The sequence below is a fragment of the Megalops cyprinoides genome, chromosome 21 (genome assembly GCF_013368585.1).
Source record: "Megalops cyprinoides isolate fMegCyp1 chromosome 21, fMegCyp1.pri, whole genome shotgun sequence".
Taxonomy (NCBI): domain Eukaryota; kingdom Metazoa; phylum Chordata; class Actinopteri; order Elopiformes; family Megalopidae; genus Megalops; species Megalops cyprinoides.
The window spans coordinates 19626596-19647067 of NC_050603.1; the positions used below are offsets into that span (position 1 = coordinate 19626596).

At 46.2% G+C, this 20472-nt stretch overlaps 2 protein-coding genes across 3 annotated transcripts; one reads left to right on the forward strand and one right to left on the reverse strand.

Moving 5' to 3' along the window:
• Nucleotides 1-2780: 2780 nt before the first annotated feature.
• Nucleotides 2781-9414, forward strand: stmn2b (stathmin 2b). Its single transcript, XM_036515547.1, has 5 exons — nucleotides 2781-3079; nucleotides 7344-7439; nucleotides 8065-8240; nucleotides 8759-8950; nucleotides 9222-9414. Exons 1-5 carry the CDS (start codon nucleotides 3061-3063, stop codon nucleotides 9279-9281), a joined length of 543 nt encoding a protein of 180 aa, XP_036371440.1. The 5' UTR covers nucleotides 2781-3060; the 3' UTR covers nucleotides 9282-9414.
• A 4819-nt stretch (nucleotides 9415-14233) lies between these two features.
• Nucleotides 14234-16818, reverse strand: hey1 (hes-related family bHLH transcription factor with YRPW motif 1). Of its 2 annotated transcripts, none has more exons than XM_036515727.1 (5): nucleotides 16647-16818; nucleotides 16180-16255; nucleotides 15908-15991; nucleotides 15653-15725; nucleotides 14234-15147 (listed from the first exon to the last, which is right to left on the reverse strand). In XM_036515727.1, exons 1-5 carry the CDS (start codon nucleotides 16730-16732, stop codon nucleotides 14528-14530), a joined length of 939 nt encoding a protein of 312 aa, XP_036371620.1. In that variant the 5' UTR covers nucleotides 16733-16818; the 3' UTR covers nucleotides 14234-14527. The 2 variants fall into 2 exon arrangements, with proteins under 2 accessions (XP_036371620.1, XP_036371619.1); XM_036515726.1 differs by having other exon boundaries at nucleotides 15644-15725.
• Nucleotides 16819-20472: the final 3654 nt, after the last annotated feature.

Here is a 20472-nt window from a genome sequence, read left to right on the forward strand (position 1 = left end):
CTCTATATCTGCAAGCGAAATAAATACAATGGCTTTGTCCCTTTCTAGCAATTTCCTGAAGAGACGTTGTTCCCTCTGGCCTCTGTTTAGAGGAACACTTTCCCGGCTGGCCACAAACAAAGGCCTGCCAGACTGATCTGATTAGAAGCGCCAGTTCTGACTGTGCGCAAAATGAAATTAATCCATTGTCACTAAAGCAATAAAACATTTCCTGGTTGAGAAAGCACCCACTTGGAAGCTGCTAATTAAGGTGGACACAGGAGCGGCTTTGGGAGAATTTCAAAATGAGCCGCGCTCTCGGAGGTAAAGATTTGGGAATCACGATGATTGCTCGAGACTTGTCCTCAGGTTGAACTTCCATTTCACCTCGGAACACCTGGAGCGGTCTGCATTCTTCATGCCTGTCCGATTTCCTCTCCAAAAGTGATTTTTAGCAAAGTAGATGCACACAGCGTCTCTGGGTTTACCTCCTGGGAGAACAGTCCAATTATTATACCTCCCGTAGAGAAAGCCTGTTGTTCGACGCTTTGCCTGTGGATTATAACTGCTAAGGCCCCCTGGGCACTCAAAACAGCACAGAAACATTACATGTATGTACCCGCAAGTAACAGAAAATGAACGTTTTAATTATGGTCATAGGTACATGCATCAACCTTTTCACTGCAAAAGCAGACATATTCCCTAACAGTGTAGCTGATGCATAAGCTACAAAGTAGGTCCTCAGGGATTGGCAAATCCTGTCCTTGGGGAACCTAAGGCATTGCTTTTTGTTGGTTCAGTGGTGCACAGGTGCTGCACAGAGCCACCAGTATATAGAACATGAGGACTGGATGATGGTGGGCTTTTTGGACAAGATGAGACATCCAGATGATCAGATCATTATAGATCAGTGATCATTGTAGATTAGTTTACTCATGTAGCATTGATCAGAAACACAAGCAGTCAGCCCCTGCAGCTGAGAGGTTTCGAGGAGCAACTGGAAAACCAGATTGAGTTATTTCAATTCAGCAACAGAGACTGCAATGAAAAACCAATGCAGTCTGCAAACCCATGGGAGCTATCAATATCTCTACATGCCATCAGAGGTTTCATTAAGGAAAAAACTTCAAGGAATATGCTTCTGTTTTTGTAATGGCGTGAATGAGTTACAGTTAAGTACCACTAAGTGCACCCATTATAGTTAATGAGTGACTCTGGTGTACTAAACCGTTGTCTAGTCTCCTACTGTTTGTTCAGCGTTCATATTAGACATTAGCAGTGACCATTTTCCCTGACTGTCTATAACAAATAGTTGCTCTTGTAATTGTTGAGAGTACATGACAATGCAAACACACCCCCTAAAACAGGGGTAGATGACACGTTCGTTCAGCGAAAACGGACAAAAATCATTCAGAGGTGATTCTTTAAAAAGACAGCGATTTGTAGAAAACCCCTACCATGAAAATGGAAGAGACAGAGGTGAATTCCAAGCTTAAATTTCCAGCACATGCACCTCAGGATAAAGAACATGTGTTCTGCACACGGCCATCTAAAATAAGCGAATAAATAAATAAAACTCAGATCGATATTTATGCTCCTGTCAGAGCAACACAAGCACTGCAATGAGAACCAGGACTGGATACAACCGACAGGTGTACTGTATGAATCTGACTGAATGCTGACTCATTCCGCATATTCAATATTTACGAATGAAGAACGCACCATACCGGTTCACATGGAACACTTCTTGCGTGCTTGGGTTTAATAAAGCCTGCATAGCATTTGGCAAACGTTCGGAGTATGGCACTCTGCACACACCTAAAAAAACAAAGTCAGAATACGCCAGCCTTCTTGGGTATTAACAGCTGTCTGCTGAACTTGGTTTACAGATACCATGTCTCTGCATAGGTTCAACCGAGACAGCTACTGGATCAAGTCTCTATTGCCATCTTGTGGCAAGAATGTAAAACAGCAGTGAAATTTTCTTTACGATGTGTGGAGGGAGCGTGTCTTCTTGTGTAAGGGTTTCTATACAGATGCATATGTCTATCCAAATTCAGGTAAAGAGGGTTACATCCAAATAGTCATGAGACCAGGAAATAGGTGCAACCAGCAACCAGCAGTGTTCATTAGGTCCCTAAAGCCAACAGAGCAGACAGTTACCATCTCGTGTGAACAATGCAATCACTTAACCTACAATATCACATTATACTAGTCAAAAGTTCTCACAATCAAACTGGGCGTTGTTTAAATTCTTTATTGGCCATGGATCGAGCTGGAGAAAGTGTTGTCGGCTTTCTATAGCATAGCGAATCCCCATTAGCAACGATGTTGGACACTGTTGCAGTGGTATACCGCATAATATTACCGGGTTCCTTCCAAACGTTTTAACCTTTCTCAATCAGGTCATTCTGTTTATGTAATAAACGTTTTTCCAACTGGAAACAGTGGGCATACTCAACAAAAACAGAGTAATAGCCAGACTGTCTTTTGTCGTCCTCATTTTTAAATCTCGGACGATGACTGACACTGTATCAGTTCATATGTGGGAGTGCTGCAGAAGTCGGAGACCGGTAATAATGCCCAAAGACTTGATTTGCATTTAGAATGTTCCTTCCACGCTTCCGTGGGTGAGAGAGTAATATTGTTGCACAAAATAAGGTCATTAATAATATTAATGTGATACATGTCAGAAATTATTTTTCTCCCTTGTAAGCCAGTTCAGCACCAAAATTGTTGTACATAATTAAATTCAAGCCATTTTAGTTAGGTTGCACCATTGATATATCAAGGGGAGCGCACACATTTTCGCACTTTGTTATCGTAATTTGCTCTCGAAGGTTCAGGCTCAGAGAATATTGGGAGCGCGGCTGCCTCTATCTTCGAGATGCGCGTCAGGGGATGCGGGTAGCCAATCTGCTTGTGCCTGAAGACGCTCGTAATTCACTTACTCCGTGTCTCTCGCTTCCCCACCGAGCTCTGTTCTGCTGACTCAGTGCCTTACAGTAGTCCTTTCTCTCGCCACCGACCAGAACTGCGACGCCCGCTCCGGTACTCAAGACTTCTGCACCACCGATAATCATGGCTAAAACCGCAATTGGTAAGAGACTAGTTTTGTGCATGCATTCGTTTTAGAATGGGTAACCGAGCGTCTTCGCTGATCAGACCAGTGAATGCTGCATGATGTAGCGCTATCGGGATGCCGTCCTGGTTACAAAAGACAGCCGATGCTGCGAGTCGATTCATGGGAGCGGTCAGCATCAACGTCGCGTGGAAAACAGAAGACAAACCGCTCTATTTTACATGAAAAGTAATTGTTTGTGCGTTGAACACGAGTGTTGACAGTATTTTCATCAGACATTTGATTTTCATCAATAGGGCCGAACAGCACCTATGATAATAGCTAGCCAGCAACAAAACGCCCATCGTGAAAGCAAATGCAAGCGGGAATTCGCATTCAATTGATAATGTAGAATTGTAACATCACACATATAATGTTTGTTGTCTGTGGTCGTGATTTGAAGGTAATATTTCACCAGTTAACGTTTTTTTTTCCTTAAATAGCAGGCATAAAGGTTTTATTGGTAATGCCGCACCTGCCACTATTGCCCGACACATGCCCCAGCAGCATAATGCAGACAGACCGCACCCAAGGAGCCGGTCTCCTCATGATTTCAAGGCAGGATTTTTTTACGGGTGTAAATCAGTTTTATCAAATTGCACGATTACATATGTCGCAAGTATTTCTCAAGTATATGGTTATGCACTATTTCGGCAAGCATAAAATGACCTTAAATACAGTTTAAGATGTAGAAAGGAAAAAATAGGAATTTGCATCGCGTTACTTGTCATAACGAAGCTGTCACTTGAAAATGAAATACTGATCTGCAATGCAAAGGGGCACGACAAAGAATATTTTGAAGCTGAGAATTTATAATAACCGAATTTACAAGCTGATTCTTGCAGGATTCTATGGTTAGGTATCTATTCGCCATGATTTTGGCATTATCCTCCTGTGATACCTGTTTCCTCAAGCATTCTTCCCCAATGTTGTATTGGAGAAGAACGCATAGGAATTCCAATCTGAAACACTTACTTTTTTATAAAATGGCATATTGTGGTTTATTGAGACAAAGACAAGACTAATCGCTCATTTCGTGTCTAGTAGTAATATTTACAATGTGTAAGTCGGGTTGGGCATCGGACGAGATACTAACAGCCTATAATTCATGATAATGCATGGTATTAAATAGTCATCCAAGGCATCATTCGTGTGAATGCATTAGCAAAATAACAGTAGGGAATAATGAGCCTAAATACAACACATAGCTCTAAGAATAAGAAGAAGAAGAAGAAGAAGAAGCAAATATATCTAAAGTCAAAGAAAGCAGCTGAACCGGGATCAAGGTGTGTTAACTTGAATACAGGTTGCTGATTACATTGTCCAAATGTAAAACAGTTTGATATGTTTTATTGGAATTTAAGAAATCAAAATGGCTGTTTTAGGGTTCATATCTGCTGTGTGTGTGTGTGTGTGTGATACATGAATGAGCTCTCGCTCACTCCTTCTCCCTCTCTCTCTCTGTCTCTGTCACATACACCCGCACACACACATGCACACACACACACACACACACACACACACACACACACACACACACATTTGTGCATGTGGTAGATGAATGAGGTGAGCAGACAGAGTAACAGGTATTAAGCAGAGGCCTCTCCTCTCCTTTGTCGGTAAAGGTCTTGCTCCTTTGTCTTTGTAAGGGGTTGGCCCATAAATTGTCTTTCTCAGTGGTGGCCAGGCAGAGAGATAAAGGGCATCAGGTCTTGTTTGTGTGGTCGATGATTTTCATGGATTAGCCATAAAAGATACATTTCCATTTGTGTCCCTTTATAAGCTGTTTGGATTTCCTCATCCATTTGCTGACAGTTATTAAAGCTCTTGCAAGTTGCAGCGCTGGGGACTTTGACTGGTGAGGTTTGAGACTTGGCAGCTCATCGGCCCTGATCTTATCCTGACGGAGGACGCCCACAGATGGACTGGCCACTTGAGTGTGTGTCTTTAATGTGAAGGAGTCTGGGAGAAATTCCAGATTCTGGTGTTCAGAGAAACGGTTTTCTCTTGGGCGATTCCTCCCCCATCAGCATGCACAGTATGGGTACGTCTGTGTACGCTCATGTGTGTGTACGTGTGTGTTTGTTTCTGTGTGTGTATGTGTATATGCGCATAGCATGTGTGTGTGTTTGGGTGTGTTTGTGCGTGTGATGGGGAGGGGGACATTTTGATTGAGTATATCACAGTATGTGTGATTATACTGGAATGTGTTGGACTTGGACTTTGCCGATCTATGCAGGCTAATGTTAGACTGTGCTGGACAGTACCGGACTGTGTGAACTATGCTGAACGGTTTGGGGGTCTGTTTCACCAATCTCTTTGGTCCACTTTTTGTTTTCTGTTCCTTTGAGGCATGCAAACAATGTTCTATACATACAACAGCGTGGTATTCAAAGAGGCTGCAATTCTGTCATGGTGGAAGAATGCTTTCAAAGGCGGTCCCTCTCGGAATGGGTGTAGGCCTTCCTGTCTTTGACAGGTGACGGAGCTAAGACTGAATTATGAACTGGCAATGGCAATGTTCTCTTGCTCAGTACCCTGGCATTGTTTTTTTTTTTCATACTGCACTTGGCAGAGGGGAGATGGCAAGCAATGACAGAAGCAGCAGCCAGGGGGCGCTCTGCAGCAGTCGGTTAATCTTAACTGACGATCTGCAGTCATACTCTGATGGATCACTGCGGGGGGCCTGGAGTGCAGCTCGGTTACCTTGGTGATGAGAGGATGCCTCCTCCCGTCATTGCCTCGGGTTGGAGGAGGATGCTTCCCAGCTTGGCCAATCATCACGCACAAGCTTTTGCTGTAGAAAGTGGCCAGCTTGTACCAATTTGAGCTCACCTACATCATAGACATAAGAGGAAATGTAAGCTCTACAGATAGGGCGCCAAAATATACCTGCGATTTGGACTTCATCATTAATCAAAGATTTTCTAATGAAAAAACAACACTAACACTCAGACTGACCAGAAAGAGTCAAGTTTACAGAACTTCTCAGTAAAGCTGCTTTGGACTATTTCAGTAGTCAAGGAAACGGGGTTAATTTCTCTTTTATACTTTGCCAGGCTGGATTTCATCACCTTATTACATTTATACAGTCAAAACTAATACAAGCACCTAACCACGCATCCACCCCTACAAAATATAATGAATAAGCCTATGTTTCAGTTTCTCGTTCTAGCAGAATTGGAGTCCTGGCAGTTCACCGTAGCTCATGCCAAAGCATACCGAACAGCTCATAATAAGGCCAAGATGTCCACCCCCTCGAGCAGAAATGTCTGGTATTGCCTGCTCCGGTAATTGCAAATTACCAGCCTTCCACAGACGGCAGCCTCCGTGTTTACTTGCCCGAGCGCTCTTCTCTGTGTCCCAGAGGGCGACCTGCTCACCACATGTCTTCCCGGTTTTTATTCCCATTTCTCGGACGGGGAGGGGTGACAGAACCACCATCAAATGAGCGGCGTATCTGGCATCTTGCATATCGAGCCACGGGTCTGGTGAACAGGCAGGGAGCAGGTTGTCTGACACGGGGGCATGGCTCAGAGCTGCACTGCTGGACTGAAGCCTCCCCTTCAGCCCAGAGAACGTCAGAGTGTGTACTGCAATTCAAGGTCAGCCCTTTAGCAATTTTACAACCAAGGCATGTGCCGTGAACATAAGGAGCATGTTTGATTCCCTTCTGGGGGCAACATACATAACCCACGACTGCTTCAGTTAATATCCAGCTTTATAGATGGATGCGACTATAACCTATGTAAGTCGCTGGATAAGAGCCTCTGCTAAATGTCAATGTGCATTATATTGCATTAATGTAAAAATGTACAATAATGCAATGTGATGTAGTGGGCACAACGAGAGCATCTCTGTTGTCTGTTTGTGACAGACATCACACAGTGCCCTCACAGCAGTAACTGCAGTCGGCGTGTCTGCTTTGTGTCACGGGCGCAGAGGTACCGGCGTAATGTGTGGTGACGGAACTCTGACGGGACGCTTACAGTCGTTTAGGCAATTAGAGGATGTGAGGGAAGAATGTTTCCTCTGAAGTGTGACAAACACGACATGAATCGCAGCCATGAAATGAGAACCAATCCGCACCAACAAAAGCGCTTTGTTGCTTGTGTTTTTTTTTTTTTATTATGTATACCGCACTGAACATGTATTATGATGAACCTGTCAAGATTCCCTTTAAAGCGTTTCCTTTTAAACGGTGGGTTAACAGAGGCGGCCGCTGTCCGTTTGATTTCTGCAGCGTACAAAGAGAAGATGAAGGAGCTGTCTGTTCTCTCGCTCATCTGCTCCTGCTTCTACCCGGAGTCTCGCAACACTCTGATGGGCGAGTTCGAAGGTAAGCGCAGCGTCCGTTTCCGGGCTTGGCATTGCCGCAGGGGGGTAAGCAAACCTGGCCTCGGAGTGTCAGAGGCGTTTCTGGCTTTTGTTTCCTCTGAAGTCGCCGTCGCGTGGTTAATGAATGCGAGTGGCTGTGTGCTGGAGGAGCTCAGCGCTTCACCGGATGCACAAAATCGCCATTGTTCGTTTAGCATCGGAATTGATACGATGACTTCATTACGGGCTTTGACAGAACACAAAACAAAAACGCGTCTGGTTCTCCAGGACCGGGGTGGCCTAACCCAATTTATTTCATACAGGAGCGTGGTGGTCAAGCTAAAATAATGCTTATGACCTCGATTCACTCTAACCATAAAGTACCTGGATTTACAACATACTGATTAAAGAATCAAAAGAATAAAATTAATATACACTAAAGAATATTGTGTATGAAACAAAAAATACACGCTCCTGCATGGTCAGTCAGGTGCTTCCCATGGGTCCTATAACCCAGATTTTTAGCAGTTCAGAGGTGAGCTATGTCATTTGTCATTTGTGACCTTTTCTTCGAGCATGTCATTAAAGGTTATCTTGGGACCTTGTCTGCATTTTGAGCTTCTCTGGTATCAATCCCTTTTCTGCAGACATGGAGGTCAAGCCCATTAACAAGCGGGCCTCGGGCCAGGCCTTTGAGGTGATCCTCAAGCCGCCCTCCCCCGTGTCCGACGCCGCCCACACCCTCACCTCGCCCCCCAAGAAGAGGGACGTCTCCCTGGAGGACATCCAGAAGAAGCTGGAGGCAGCCGAGGACCGAAGGAGAGTGAGTGTCCAATCACAAGATTGTTCAGAGAATTGACCAATCAGAGTACATGTTTGCTACATCGTCTGTGCATTCCCATATTTAGCTCTTTTCATTAACTGGGAAACATGTAAGAGGGATAGGGTAGCTCACGAGAAAAAAATAGGAGGTTTGGCGCATGGAAGTCATACAAGGATATAATTATTATTTATTGGCCTGAAAGATGTACCTTTCCAGGGAGACCCTGCATTTAACATATTATCTGCGCATACAGCTGGGTATTTACTGAAGTAATTTTGGTTAAGTGCCCTTAAATACCCTGCTGAAGGACACAGTGGCCCTCCTGGGGAATTGAACCAGCAAGCTTCTGGTTACAGGCTGCATTCCAGTAGCACTGCATCGCACCGGGGCCCCAGGGAATGATGCAGAGGACGCAGGAACAGGAAGGGTGTCGTTGTGCTGCGTGAATGAGTAATGTGCGTAACGGCTCCAACCCCTCCCACACCCCCACCCCCCCACCTCCACAACCCCGCCCCCAGTCCCAGGAGGCCCAGGTGCTCAAGGCCCTGGCGGAGAAGCGCGAGCACGAGCGGGACGTCCTACTCAAGGCCATGGAGGAGAACAGCAACTTCAGCAAGATGGCGGAGGAGAAGCTCACCATGAAGATGGAGCAGATCAAGGAGAACCGCCAGGCCTACCTTGCCTCCATCATGGAGCGCCTGCAGGAGAAGGCGAGTGGGCGGGGCATGTGATAGGGGACGGAGTCACGTCTGTCGTAAGGGGGCAGGGTGGGGAAGGGCAAGGCTGTCGGCGGGAATTAGGGAGCGGGGTAAAGAGTATGGTTTTTCTTTCAAGTGAAAAATTCAGACAAAAATACAACTGTCTGTGTAGGTGAAGCATATCATCTGAAAGGGAGGGATGTGTCAGTAGGTTTCCACAGTGTTTTTGGTCAAAAGGGGGGCACAGGGGAGAGTAATGAACTTGTCTCTGTGCCTCGCTTAGGAGAAGCATGCCATGGAGGTGCGCAGGAACAAAGAGTTGAGAGAAGAGCTGTCAGCATGAAGACGCCCCCTTGACCCCCACCCCAGCGTATTGCAGACGAAGGACCGCCCACCCTACACTCTCAGCATCATCCAACGAAACGAAACACAAGAATAAACCTGTCACACTCCTCTCCGAAGAATGATTTGCTCGAAATGAAATCAAACGAAACGAAATCAAACGAAAACGAAACAAGAAAAGAAAAAAACACGACACGAAAATGGGTATTGTTTTGTAAATACTTCCTTTTTTTGTTATATGAGATGACAAAAGAGTATCGCGGTGTGCAATTTTATAATTTTATTCCTTCATGAATGTATGTGTTTCTTTAAAAACCTGCAGCGGTTTGTCTCGTGAACGGGCTTCGGTGTTGTGAGTTGCCAGCTAGCTGACATTTTGCGGTGTCTGGTTTCCCCCATGATGTGTGTTTTCGTGTTGGTGTGAAGAATGCAAGCGGTTTTAGTGCACTCAGACCCCAGGTAAATTAGAAGTAGTTTTCATGCGGCTGATATAGCATTTACAAGCCCTTCACTTCCCTCCTCTCTCTATCTCTCTCTCTCGCTTTTTCTCATACACACGCACTCACACACGCACACACGTCAGCTGTGTGCCTCGTGCGAGGAGGTGAGTCCCGTATTCTGAGCCACGGGACGTTCCCCGCTCCGTCGTTGATTGAGGACCGGGTCCCTCCGTCGCAGCGCAATGGCGTTTAAACCCTGCATGCCTCGTTCTGACCCCCCCCCTCCCCGGCCATGTCACGCCCCCACCCTTTCAAGGCGCATCCAACTGTGTGATCCATCGCTCGCTGTGGGAACGCTTTGATCTCTGCTGGTTTCGACTGCATAGATTAGCTGTGTCTAAAATTGATCTCTGCCTCCCTAGCGCAAGAAGGCTGGGATTTGGATTCTCTTAATCATAGGTCTCTGGTCCCTGGCCTCTTTCTTGTAGTGCAATACAGCAGCCCTCTGTATTAGTCTAAAGTACATTTTTGCTAAGGTGTGGCTGAGAAAAACCAACACCAAACATATTTAGCCAATTTGATGAAGTTAAATCGTCTGTGGAGCGTTTTAGCATTTTTACAGTGTTTTAACAGTATTTTGAAAGTCAAAGTCACAGAAATGTGGGCCAGGTTTGAAACAGGAGCAGATCAAAGAATGCATGTTTAGCATAGAATTACCAGTCACGTCACTGCGTGCAGATTTTGCAAACCTACAGGGCTCCAGGGTTGCACGGGCAGGCCACAGACATGACACTCAAAGGCCTTGTCAGTGAAACTCTGTCACAAGTGCACACTTGTAACAGTGACACACGTATAGCGGTGTGTAATAGTGTGCCCATATGTGTGTGTGCGTGTGTGCGTGTGTGCGCGCGCCCCTGCGCGTGCGTAGCGCGTGTGTTTCTGGAGATTTGGACGGGTCGTATATGTCCCTTCGCTTCGGACGCCGGGGCGAGGAACGGGTGCAGACCGTTCGCATCTGTGAAACACTTTAGTAACCTTCCCCTCGGGGTGAATCTGTCTGCCTGGCTCCTCTGCTTACTGTTTGTTTTTTTTCTCCCCACATGTATCTTTGTGAGCAAGCTGTGGTGAATAAAGGTTCGGGGATCTGTGAATGAGAACGTGTGTGTCAAGTTGTGAGTCTCTCGGCTTCTACGACACGTGGTAATTTGAATTTTCAATATCGCTCTAATCTGACAGTTTTGTACGGTATGCCTTTTAACTAATCACCAGGCTACAAGTGGAAAAAAAGCTAGGAATCTCACCTCAGAAGTACTATATGTAAATATAATATGAAAACCAGCCAACCAGAAATGGTAAAATAATACCATGCGCCATAACAGTAATTTTTTGAATGACGGTTATATGTAATACTCCAGTAATTTTTTAACATTTTAATATTAAGATGGGGTTGCTTTGAGATAAATAAAAAAGGTATGATCTTCATCATATATTTTATGTAAGGAAAGTAAAATAAATTTATTGTGTAGTATGATGATATGCCATTCCTTACTGGTATATACACTGATCATCATGTTGCAACATTTATAAAGCAAAGACCCAATCCTCAGAAGTACTACATGTAAGTAATGAAAAATCCAAGAATACCATGTGCCATGACATAACAGAACTATGTCATTAACAGGACGCGATGAATAATGCTGTAGCTTATTAATATTTGTAGGTTGCTTTGTGTACCATAAAAAATGAACATCATATACCACATATATGCATTTGATTAATTCAAGTGGATATTTATGTGTAGTGTGGCAGGAGAGCCATTTCACATCGTGGTGAAAACCTGACAATCACCACTCTCACTCTCCATGGTAGAATAGGAATCTCAGCTGTAATTATAAATATGACCACTAGGTGGGGATAAGTGACCACAATCCAGCCTGTTCTGTTATCTGCTCCCTGGGCAAGCCAGCCATAATCAGCCTCAACAAATACCCAGAGATGCAACTCCTGCACAGTTTGCTATTCTTACTGCATGGAGCAGCACACAGAAGCAGAGCAGCCCGTTTGACAATGAGCTTCTTTGAGGAGCCGCGCTCGCTGAAGACCAAACTCGATCGAGAGGCAACGAGGAAGATAAAGAGAGACGTGCGAGACGGAGGAGAGGCGAGTGGGAGAGAGGGAGGGACGGATGGAGGGAGCGGCTGCGTGGGAGGTCAGGAAGCGGGGAGCGATCGTGTGCGGAGCCATCGCTCCTGGACAAAGCCTCGCTGTGTGCGCACACTTCCCTCTCCCCCTCTCTCTTTCTCTCCCTCTCTCTCTCTCCCTCCTCTTCACCCACGCAGCTCCTGCTTCCCACAGGTCCGGCCCGGCGGCCATTGTCCAGGATATCCTCTTGTTGTTGATAGCTTCCTGGACATACAGAGGGACTACAGAACCTGGCAGAGTTTCTCCTTTGCCATGGAGTCAGATGAGCTCAGTGTGTGAATCAAACATAAAGATACTGACCCATAAAGCTTCCACATAATGGGACGTATATACATACACATACAATGCGTATGTGTATATATTGTTTCAGTTACCATAAGGATCCAGTTTCTACATTATATTACTCATACATCTATGAAATTGAATATATAAGCATTGTGATATGTGTCTATACTTTGTCAGATACCCAGAGATATAAACCAATCTCAAAACAAGGTGACATTTACATGTATGAGATTACATTTACATGAATGGTGTGTATGTATTTACTCTTTCAGCTACCCATAAAGTCTATATACAGCATTACCCATACATGTACATGTAAAGTGTTGCACACACATTACATATAGTATATCTGTATGTATATTTATATGTGTATTTATCACAATGCAGAACAGTGAAAGAGAGTAAACTGGAATTTGTCTGCAGGAATGTACACGAAACCTCAACTTCAACCAAGTAAGAACAAACAAGTGAAAGTGATACAAAATACCGTGGGTTCACTCGCTCGATGATAGTCACTCAGTCTTTTCAGAACTGCCCACGCCTGCGTATTTTGGGACAGAAATGACACAGGGAGGTCGTGGACTGTGGGTGACTGCGTCCGAGGGATGACCTTTGATTTCCTTGTGACCGTAGAGGAGGGGAGGGTGTGGCTGTCTGGGCGAAGCAGACGAAAAACAGGCTCCTGCCAATGCCGCCACCGCCCACTAAAATGGAATCATTGTCAGTCAACCCAGAAAGGGACAACGCAGAAAAACGAGCGAGAAATCTCAGACAGCTTTTCTCGAATTTTTTTTTTGAATTTTTTATTGAGAAGTCACAGATCGGTATACAAAGGATGGACTGCAGTACCATTCTAACTCCTGCAGACCTACACCTAACTTTACCTCTAACCCTCTCAGGATATAAAGCTGAGAATTATGATTTGTCAACGCTCTGTTCACACATAAAATATACATTTTTTTTTTTACTATTGTAAACACCTTCTTTATGTCATTTACAAATGTGTAGTCCAGAGAAATACAAAAAAAAAAACGGTTTGAGGGTGCAGTGGTCAACACATACTCGCCATTCACAAAGAGGTGTGGGGGTGGTGGCTATCAAAATAGCAGGTCAATAGCAAACTCAGTGAGAACACAGGGATCTCCGACGGTACATAAGAAATGCCTGATTGCCACTGTGTGATTTGGATTTTATTTTGTTCAGTGCTGTTGAATTCCTCCAAACGTCCCTTAGTGAAAATGTAACTGCCAGTCACAGAAAAAATAGGATGACACCAAGAATTGATCAAAGAGTGTACTTCAAGGTGCCCATGTAATCCTTATGTTTATACATCTTAATAGGTATAAATATACAGTATACAATACAAAAAAATCAGCTTTGCAGGTCTCAGACATGCATACAGTTAGAATTCTAAAAATTAAACTTGATTCTTTTTGAAAGAAATAAAAATCCTCAACTAGTAGCCTTGAGAGATACAAAACTACGCTCTATAGGTAGAAACAGATTCAATAACATTGTTACTGAGGAGGATAATGAATTTGCAGGTTAACACCATGACTTAATATCACAGGAGCACAAAGGGCAGTTGACCGTTTTCCTCAATCGACCGTATGCTGCACCATAGCAAGAAAAATTCAGTGGGGGACTCAGATCTAACAGCATCCAAAAAGAAAGTGATTGAATCTTTTTTTTTTTTGAGGACGCTTTCACATGTAAATTCGGTTTCGGTTTGAAACGCCCTTGCATATCTGGTCGTTCTGTTCCAAGTGTTTGTTAAATACACACTTGGTCGCAAAGAGTCCAGTCCATAATTTACTATGCAAATGTTCCCGCTTTCCTCTCGGTCGCTGGGCAGGGCACTAGTGCAGCGCACCACTAAACACAGAAAACAAAGGGGACAGTTTCACTGCAAAGTAAATGGGCAACAGCTTGACCATCTGGACAATCCACCCCTGATTGGTTTAAAACAGGAGTGGCACTAATAGGGGAGGGGAGGCAATACACCCCCCCCCACCCCCACCCCGCCCGCACAAACACACACCCCTACCCCCTGCTGCTCAAAAAAAAAAAAACACAAATTCAATGATGTCGTAAATCAGTCTGTTTTGCCTTTCTTCTTTTGTTTATAGAAATAGAATTACTAGAGCTGCAATTCTATATCTGCGTCTGCCTTGTTTTTTTTTTTTCTACTGCCGAGTGAAAAGGAGGAACAACAGGGAAAGAAAACGACTGACTGGCAGGTTCTTTTGACCATGTGACCATGTGACCATGTTCTCCGAAGCCCAGCTCAGCTGGTTCCTTCAGTCTGCAGGAGCAAAGTTCAGAAGGCCCCTATCTCCATGCCCCAGGGCCTGTAGGGTTTCCCCACAGTGGAGGAAGGGGTGGAGGGGCTGAGAGCGCTCGGGGAGAGCAGGGGGAAGGCGCTGAAGGAAAAAGGGAATGCCGAAAGGGTGGAGAGGGAGGAAAGGAGGGGCGGGGAGAGCTTGGAGGCGGCCACCGGCAGGGGCAGGGCCCCGTTTGGGGGCACCCTCAGGGGCCCGTGCACGGGATCGGGGTGCGGCGTGCCGCTAAGCCTGCTGGGAGCGTGGGGCTCGGCGGAGGGCGAGGAGGTGGTGGAGGAGGAAGGAGAGGAGGAGGAGGAGGAGGAAGGGGGGCTGCTGGTGCTGCGTGACGCTGCTGCCCCCTGCTGGTGGAGGAGGAAGTGGTGTGCCAGGTGGGCGGGGGGCGTCCCGAAAGCGGAGCCCCAGGCTAAGTGTCCGAGTCCCGTGTGCACCTCCCTCTGGGAGGCGTAGCTGTTCAGGTGGGAGACCAGGCGTATCCGCAGGGGGTCGGTGCTGTCCAGGCCCTCGATGATGCTCAGGTAGCGAGCGGTCTCCGCCAGGCACTCCCGGAACCCGAGGCCGCGGTAATCCATCGCCAGTGCGTGGGCGTCGAAGTACCCTGTGGGGAGATTGAGCCGTGGTCAGGGAGGCGCCTGGAAACCAGCGAGACCAGCAGAGCGGAAATCTACTCTTTGTTCAGTCTATCAGCTCCAGAGAGTGCCAGATGCGAGCACTTTCCAGAGCAGAAAAACCTGTACCTTATTCGCAACAGAAGCCAACACAACAACAGCTCACCTGTACCTAACACAGTGTTCATTTGTCATCTAAAAATGAGGCTACATTTCAAGGCCTTGTATACCACTTATTTGTAAAAACAACTTGCCCTGGGATTTTATTGTTACTATCACAACCTCTTAATATTCTGTATTCCTTCTCCACATCAATGACTGCACCAAACAGGTTAACTTAGTCCATAAAATAAACTTCCACAGGGTACAAATGAATGTAAATTTTAAATGAAAGCAAGGTCCTTGGTGACAACCCACAAACAGGCTAAAAGGGTCAGTATTACTTATACATAAAATTGACTGTGGTATATGAATAATGTGAAGTACCTTTACCACCTGCGGCGTGAAGCATCTTCAGGTGGTCCACGGTCATCTGCAATATCTCAGCTTTCTCCAGTTTAGCCGAACCCTGGGGCAAAGAGGCAAGGTTGTGAGAGTCACCGAATTTTAAAAAACACAGACTGTGCACATGAGCGTCCGAAAATACTTTTCATTACAAATCGCATGCGTTTATGCTATTGTCGGTACACTGCACAGCTCTGCACGTTTGGACTTGAAGTGCAGTGATTTCAGGTGACGCTCCGTTCGTACCTGCTTCTCAAAGGCGCTGGGGACGAGTCGGCGCAGCTCCGTTAGACTGTTGTTGATCCTGTCACGGCGACGTTTTTCAATGATCTATAGAAGAGAGAATCAATTTATATTGATGATAGCTAAAATAAAACATTACAAATGACGCACAGTTACTATGGCTAACTATTTACCCATCTACATTGAGCTACATTTACATACACGTACGTAGCTAACTAGCTATACCGGTACTTACACTGATCGATTGAATTTTAGGTAACAGTCTAAATACTCACTCCTCGGCGCCGTTTTCTCGCTTGCACTTGAGACGACGTAGTAGGAGACATTGATCCGTGTGGAGAACAGAGGTTCCTTAAATATGTGGATAAAAATTCCGTGTCAGTATTTATTATCATCCAAAGATAACTGGAAATTTCAAATAATCCAACGGAGGTATTATTAATATGTGTCATATTCTGAACCGAGCAACAGCAGCTAGATTACATAGCTAGCTAAATGCAGCTTCAGTCATCGCTGTTGTCGTCTGCCAAATTGTTTGCTTGTCCGTGCTCACAGTGTATTTTTAACGACAGCGAAAGAGAATAAGGAATGTGGAACCTAGGATGATAAGAAGAATATTTGCATATTTTAATATTTTCGCTGTAAAACGACGTCTCGGAATGACGGCAGTGCTTCTGCACGATATTTATAGTCAACTAAATTAACCTATACGGTTTACCTAGTAGGTTAGCTACTAACTTACCCATTTTCATCGGCACTTTCTTTCTCGATCTCGATGTTCTCGTCGAGCTCGCTGTCCGAGGAGCTGAAATCATGATTCCTTTTCATTTTGACCGCAAATGAGTTTTGACTGCGATATAGCCTGTAGTCCTTTCGATAAGCGACTCGTCAGCGTTACCACTGTCAGCTGCGCCGCCGGTGCCCCCCAGTTTAAAGCACCGAGCTTTCCCACGGTATCATTTCTACGCCGCTGCCAGCGAGAAGGGGCGGGGCAGGGGAAGTGGTGAGCCAATAAAAAATCGACAAAGCTTTGAGCGACGGTTCGGTTTCCAGGATTCGGAACCGAACACGCCCTTCTGCTTTGAATATTCTTGACAGTGGTCCAATGGGCTCGCAGTCCGTGACTCCGGGACCCCGCCCCCGTGCACTCCGGGCACTGTAGCTGTCTGTCCCCGTTGTGAAGTGGCTGGCCGGCTGTCAGCACGCGCGAGCCGTGGGAAAGTTCCATCGCCGAGCGCTGATAACCAATCAGGGGCGACGGCCGTCTCCGGCATTGGAATGAATGGGGCAATTGGTTGGGGCGACGGGCGGTCTGCGAGCGAGCGTGTGAACCTGTAATCTAATACTAACTCATCCGACCCAGCGCGGCGCACAAGAGGAAGCTACGAAGTCTGGCCTTACCCCACGGCGAGGCATCGTGCGTGGTAAAGATGCGAGCGGCGCTGGGAGGACTGCGTCCCAACAAAAGGCATAATGCAATTAAAAGAAACCTCTCCACTCCAACACACACACCACGCCGCATGCCCAGACAGCCAAAGTCCTCGCCACGCTTACAAATAATTTGACAGGGATTGTTCCCTTTTCTATTGCTTTTGGGGGCCGCCGATGGCAGAATCACTTGAGCTTCACGAAAATTCGCCCTTGACATGAATGTCTGCCAAATAAATACACTGACATAAATAAGGCTGTGTTATTCATCGTGTCCACACACCGAATTCTGAAGCTGCAAGGCCCAGTCTTGAAATACAGCGCTGTGTTTACACACTTTACTGAAGCAACACAAAGGTTAAAATAAAGCCAAAAAATACCTGCCACCTTTACGCAGGTGAACCGCACCAGCTGCAATGAATTGTGTCGTAAGAAGAAGTTTGCGGCCAGTACGGAACGCAGTCTGCTAACTTAAAAAAATAAGGCAATTCATCGTGGTCCCCTGAGAATTCCGGTTTGTAAGGAACGAAAGTAGAATTCAGCATGATAAAACAGGCACGTAGAGCATGCAGGGCGGGTCGAAGTTCACAGTTTAATTGGAAAGTAATTGGAAAAAGGAATGCGTCGATGGCTTGGTGACAGGTGCCGGGCGGTTGTACATGCATAATGGTGCATCGCTCTCGCGGCTGTTATTTAACATGCATTACACATTAAACGGGGCACGGTGAACCAGATTTTCAAAGAAAGGACATTGCAGGCTGAGCACAAGACACACCCCCGTGGGCTCTCAAGCCGGGCCGCCTGCAGGACACAAAAGCCATTAGCGCGAGCGGTGACCCCGTGCGCTGTTCATTGTCTGGCGTCAGCTGCGCGGGTCAATAGCAGCGACTGGACGTCATGCACGGCTTCACTCCGGGCTGTCAGGAGTGTGCAAGAGAGACAACCCTAAGGCTCCCACCTCTGTTTGATACGTTTCTCGGGGCTGTTTGCACCTGCAATAAAGATGACTGCACGATAAGCGAGAAAGTGTGATGTTCGATTTGTTAAAACAAACAAAAAACGTATGGCCTCCCTCCACGGGGCCCCATTCAGGAAAAAGGCAAACAAAGCATCAGGCATCGGAATAAGGACGTGCTCCTATTTGATTTCCAGTAGGTCACCACCCCGTTCATCTATTAGTAGATTGATATCTTTAGACATGGATGCTTATCGGTCTAAATAAAGCATGTGCAATTTACATCCACACAGAAGAGGAGCTCCCTTTTATAGCTACTATGAATGACAGGAAGCACTTTAGGCTGTTTTGTTGTTGTTGTTCTTGCTGCCAGCCTCTGGTTAACATGACAGAGTAACTCAGTGACTTCATTTTTTTCCCCCGTGTTTGCGCCTGATTGTAGGGGAGGGCTTTTTGTTTGGGGGGTTGGGGACATGCTGTAACTGAAGTTCACACAGGGTTCCCACGCTGCTATTTTCTGCCGGTTTGTTCCTCATTCTTGTCACATGTTCTAATTAGTGGTTTCAGAAGCTCCTTTGAAGGTGAGGACCCGCGACACGACATCACTCCCCCCATCAGGAAAGCACGGGGTGAGTCGGTCAGTCTTTCTGCCGTCATTGTTCATTTTTAGGAATCTTACATTTATTTATTCGTCTTAGATAACGGGTCACCATATCAGTTTACAAACCATTTACGATTACCCAGGCATGCGAGAACATAATTCAGCGCATCGATAAAGAGCGTTAAATATCGCCGCAAATGTTTTCAGATTCTCTCGCTTGACACCCTAATACCACAGTAAGCCCCGGGGATTTGTGCCGTTGTGGAAGGATCTCATTTGTTCAGACGCTGCGTTTCCATCACAGTCAATGAAAAGTGACACACCAAATCTAATATTGCGTCATCAAGGTCCAGACACAGGACGAGCCAATGGGGAGAGAGTACAGTGAAGTGTTTCTTTTCGGTATAAGCATGTAACAGCATGTGAGTCAATAACTACCCAGAAACAGCCTTACAGGACAGATTAATGGGAATTCAATAAAAAAAATCCTATATGATGTGATGTCATGTTGCTGTGTGCTGGACAGATAGGCCTCCCAAATAAACAAATAAACTCACATTACACCAGTGAGTGCTAAGAACTGAAGGCTAGTGTCACTCCACAGACTGAGGCACCCAGACAGATGTTCCCTGCCCAGACAATAAGTTACCCATCAGGACAAGCAGCAGTTGGAGTTGATATTGTTTGTAAACAGGGCCTGTGCTTTCGGAGCTGTCCCCAGAGAAAAGCGAGCTTTGTCTCAGGGACGAGAAGAGGAAGCAGATACTAACTCTCCCCGAAACGTGTGTGACACCTCTCATTGTGCTGGCGGAGCGTCATTGTTCTCCGTCTCTCCCCCCGCCCCAGTGAGGGCAGCTCGTCCAGGCCTCCCTCCCTCACTCGCGGGGCTGTTATCTTTAGTCTGCGGCCCGCGCCGGGCGGTCGCGTACCGCCGCGTGAAATCGAGCCTGTCGCTGTGACAATGCATGTGAGCGGAGGAAGTGGCACCGTGACCCACTTGAAGCAGGAGCCTTGTCTTTCTCTCCGCCCCCATGCGTCCCTCCGGTGCTCTGTTTCGCCCGTTGCTCTACGGAGAGGCTCAGATGCACGCTGCATCGAAGATACTCCCGGCTCCTGTGTCAGGTTGTGACATGACCCACTGCATCCCGGGAAGCTGGTTTGGGGTTGGGGGGAAAAGGAAGAATCACCCTTTTGTTTTCTCCAAGTCTGGGTCAGGAATGCTGCAAAGCTTTGGCATCCGCTCTCTCTTAATACAGGACGTTTAGGCAAATAACAAGCCAAAACCACATCTGTAACTAAACAAAGACTCAAAGACTGGGGGCAACCAGTTCTAAAATAAAAGCCACTGTAGTCTTTTGGTCAGAGGGACACAAGGAGGTCATAGGTTCCCTCCCCCCCAATGGGATCGTCAGAAGGTTGTGCGTTCGATTCCCTGCCTGGATGCCTCAGGCTTGCTTGGCGCCTCTCTGGTCGAGGTTCGGCATCATAAAGATCAAAGGCATGACTTGGGAGTGATGGACTACCATCCTGCCTGAAGGGTATCCTTTTACAACAGACCGCTTCACATCACAGAAACTGAGCCGT

Excerpts from the sequence above, each read along its gene's own strand:
- stmn2b (XM_036515547.1), top strand. Across the intron at positions 7,440-8,064 it reads TCTGATGGGCGAGTTCGAAG|ACATGGAGGTCAAGCCCATT; the intron begins GTAAGCGCAGCG and ends CCTTTTCTGCAG. Across the intron at positions 8,241-8,758 it reads CAGCCGAGGACCGAAGGAGA|TCCCAGGAGGCCCAGGTGCT; the intron begins GTGAGTGTCCAA and ends CCCCGCCCCCAG.
- hey1 (XM_036515726.1), bottom strand. The coding sequence starts at position 16,732 with ATGAAAAGGAATCATGATTTCAGCTCCTCGGACAGCGAGCTCGACGAG. Across the intron at positions 16,256-16,646 it reads GAAAGTGCCGATGAAAATGG|GAACCTCTGTTCTCCACACG; the intron begins GTAAGTTAGTAG and ends CACATATTTAAG. Across the intron at positions 15,148-15,643 it reads TCACGCCGCAGGTGGTAAAG|GGTACTTCGACGCCCACGCA; the intron begins GTACTTCACATT and ends ATCTCCCCACAG.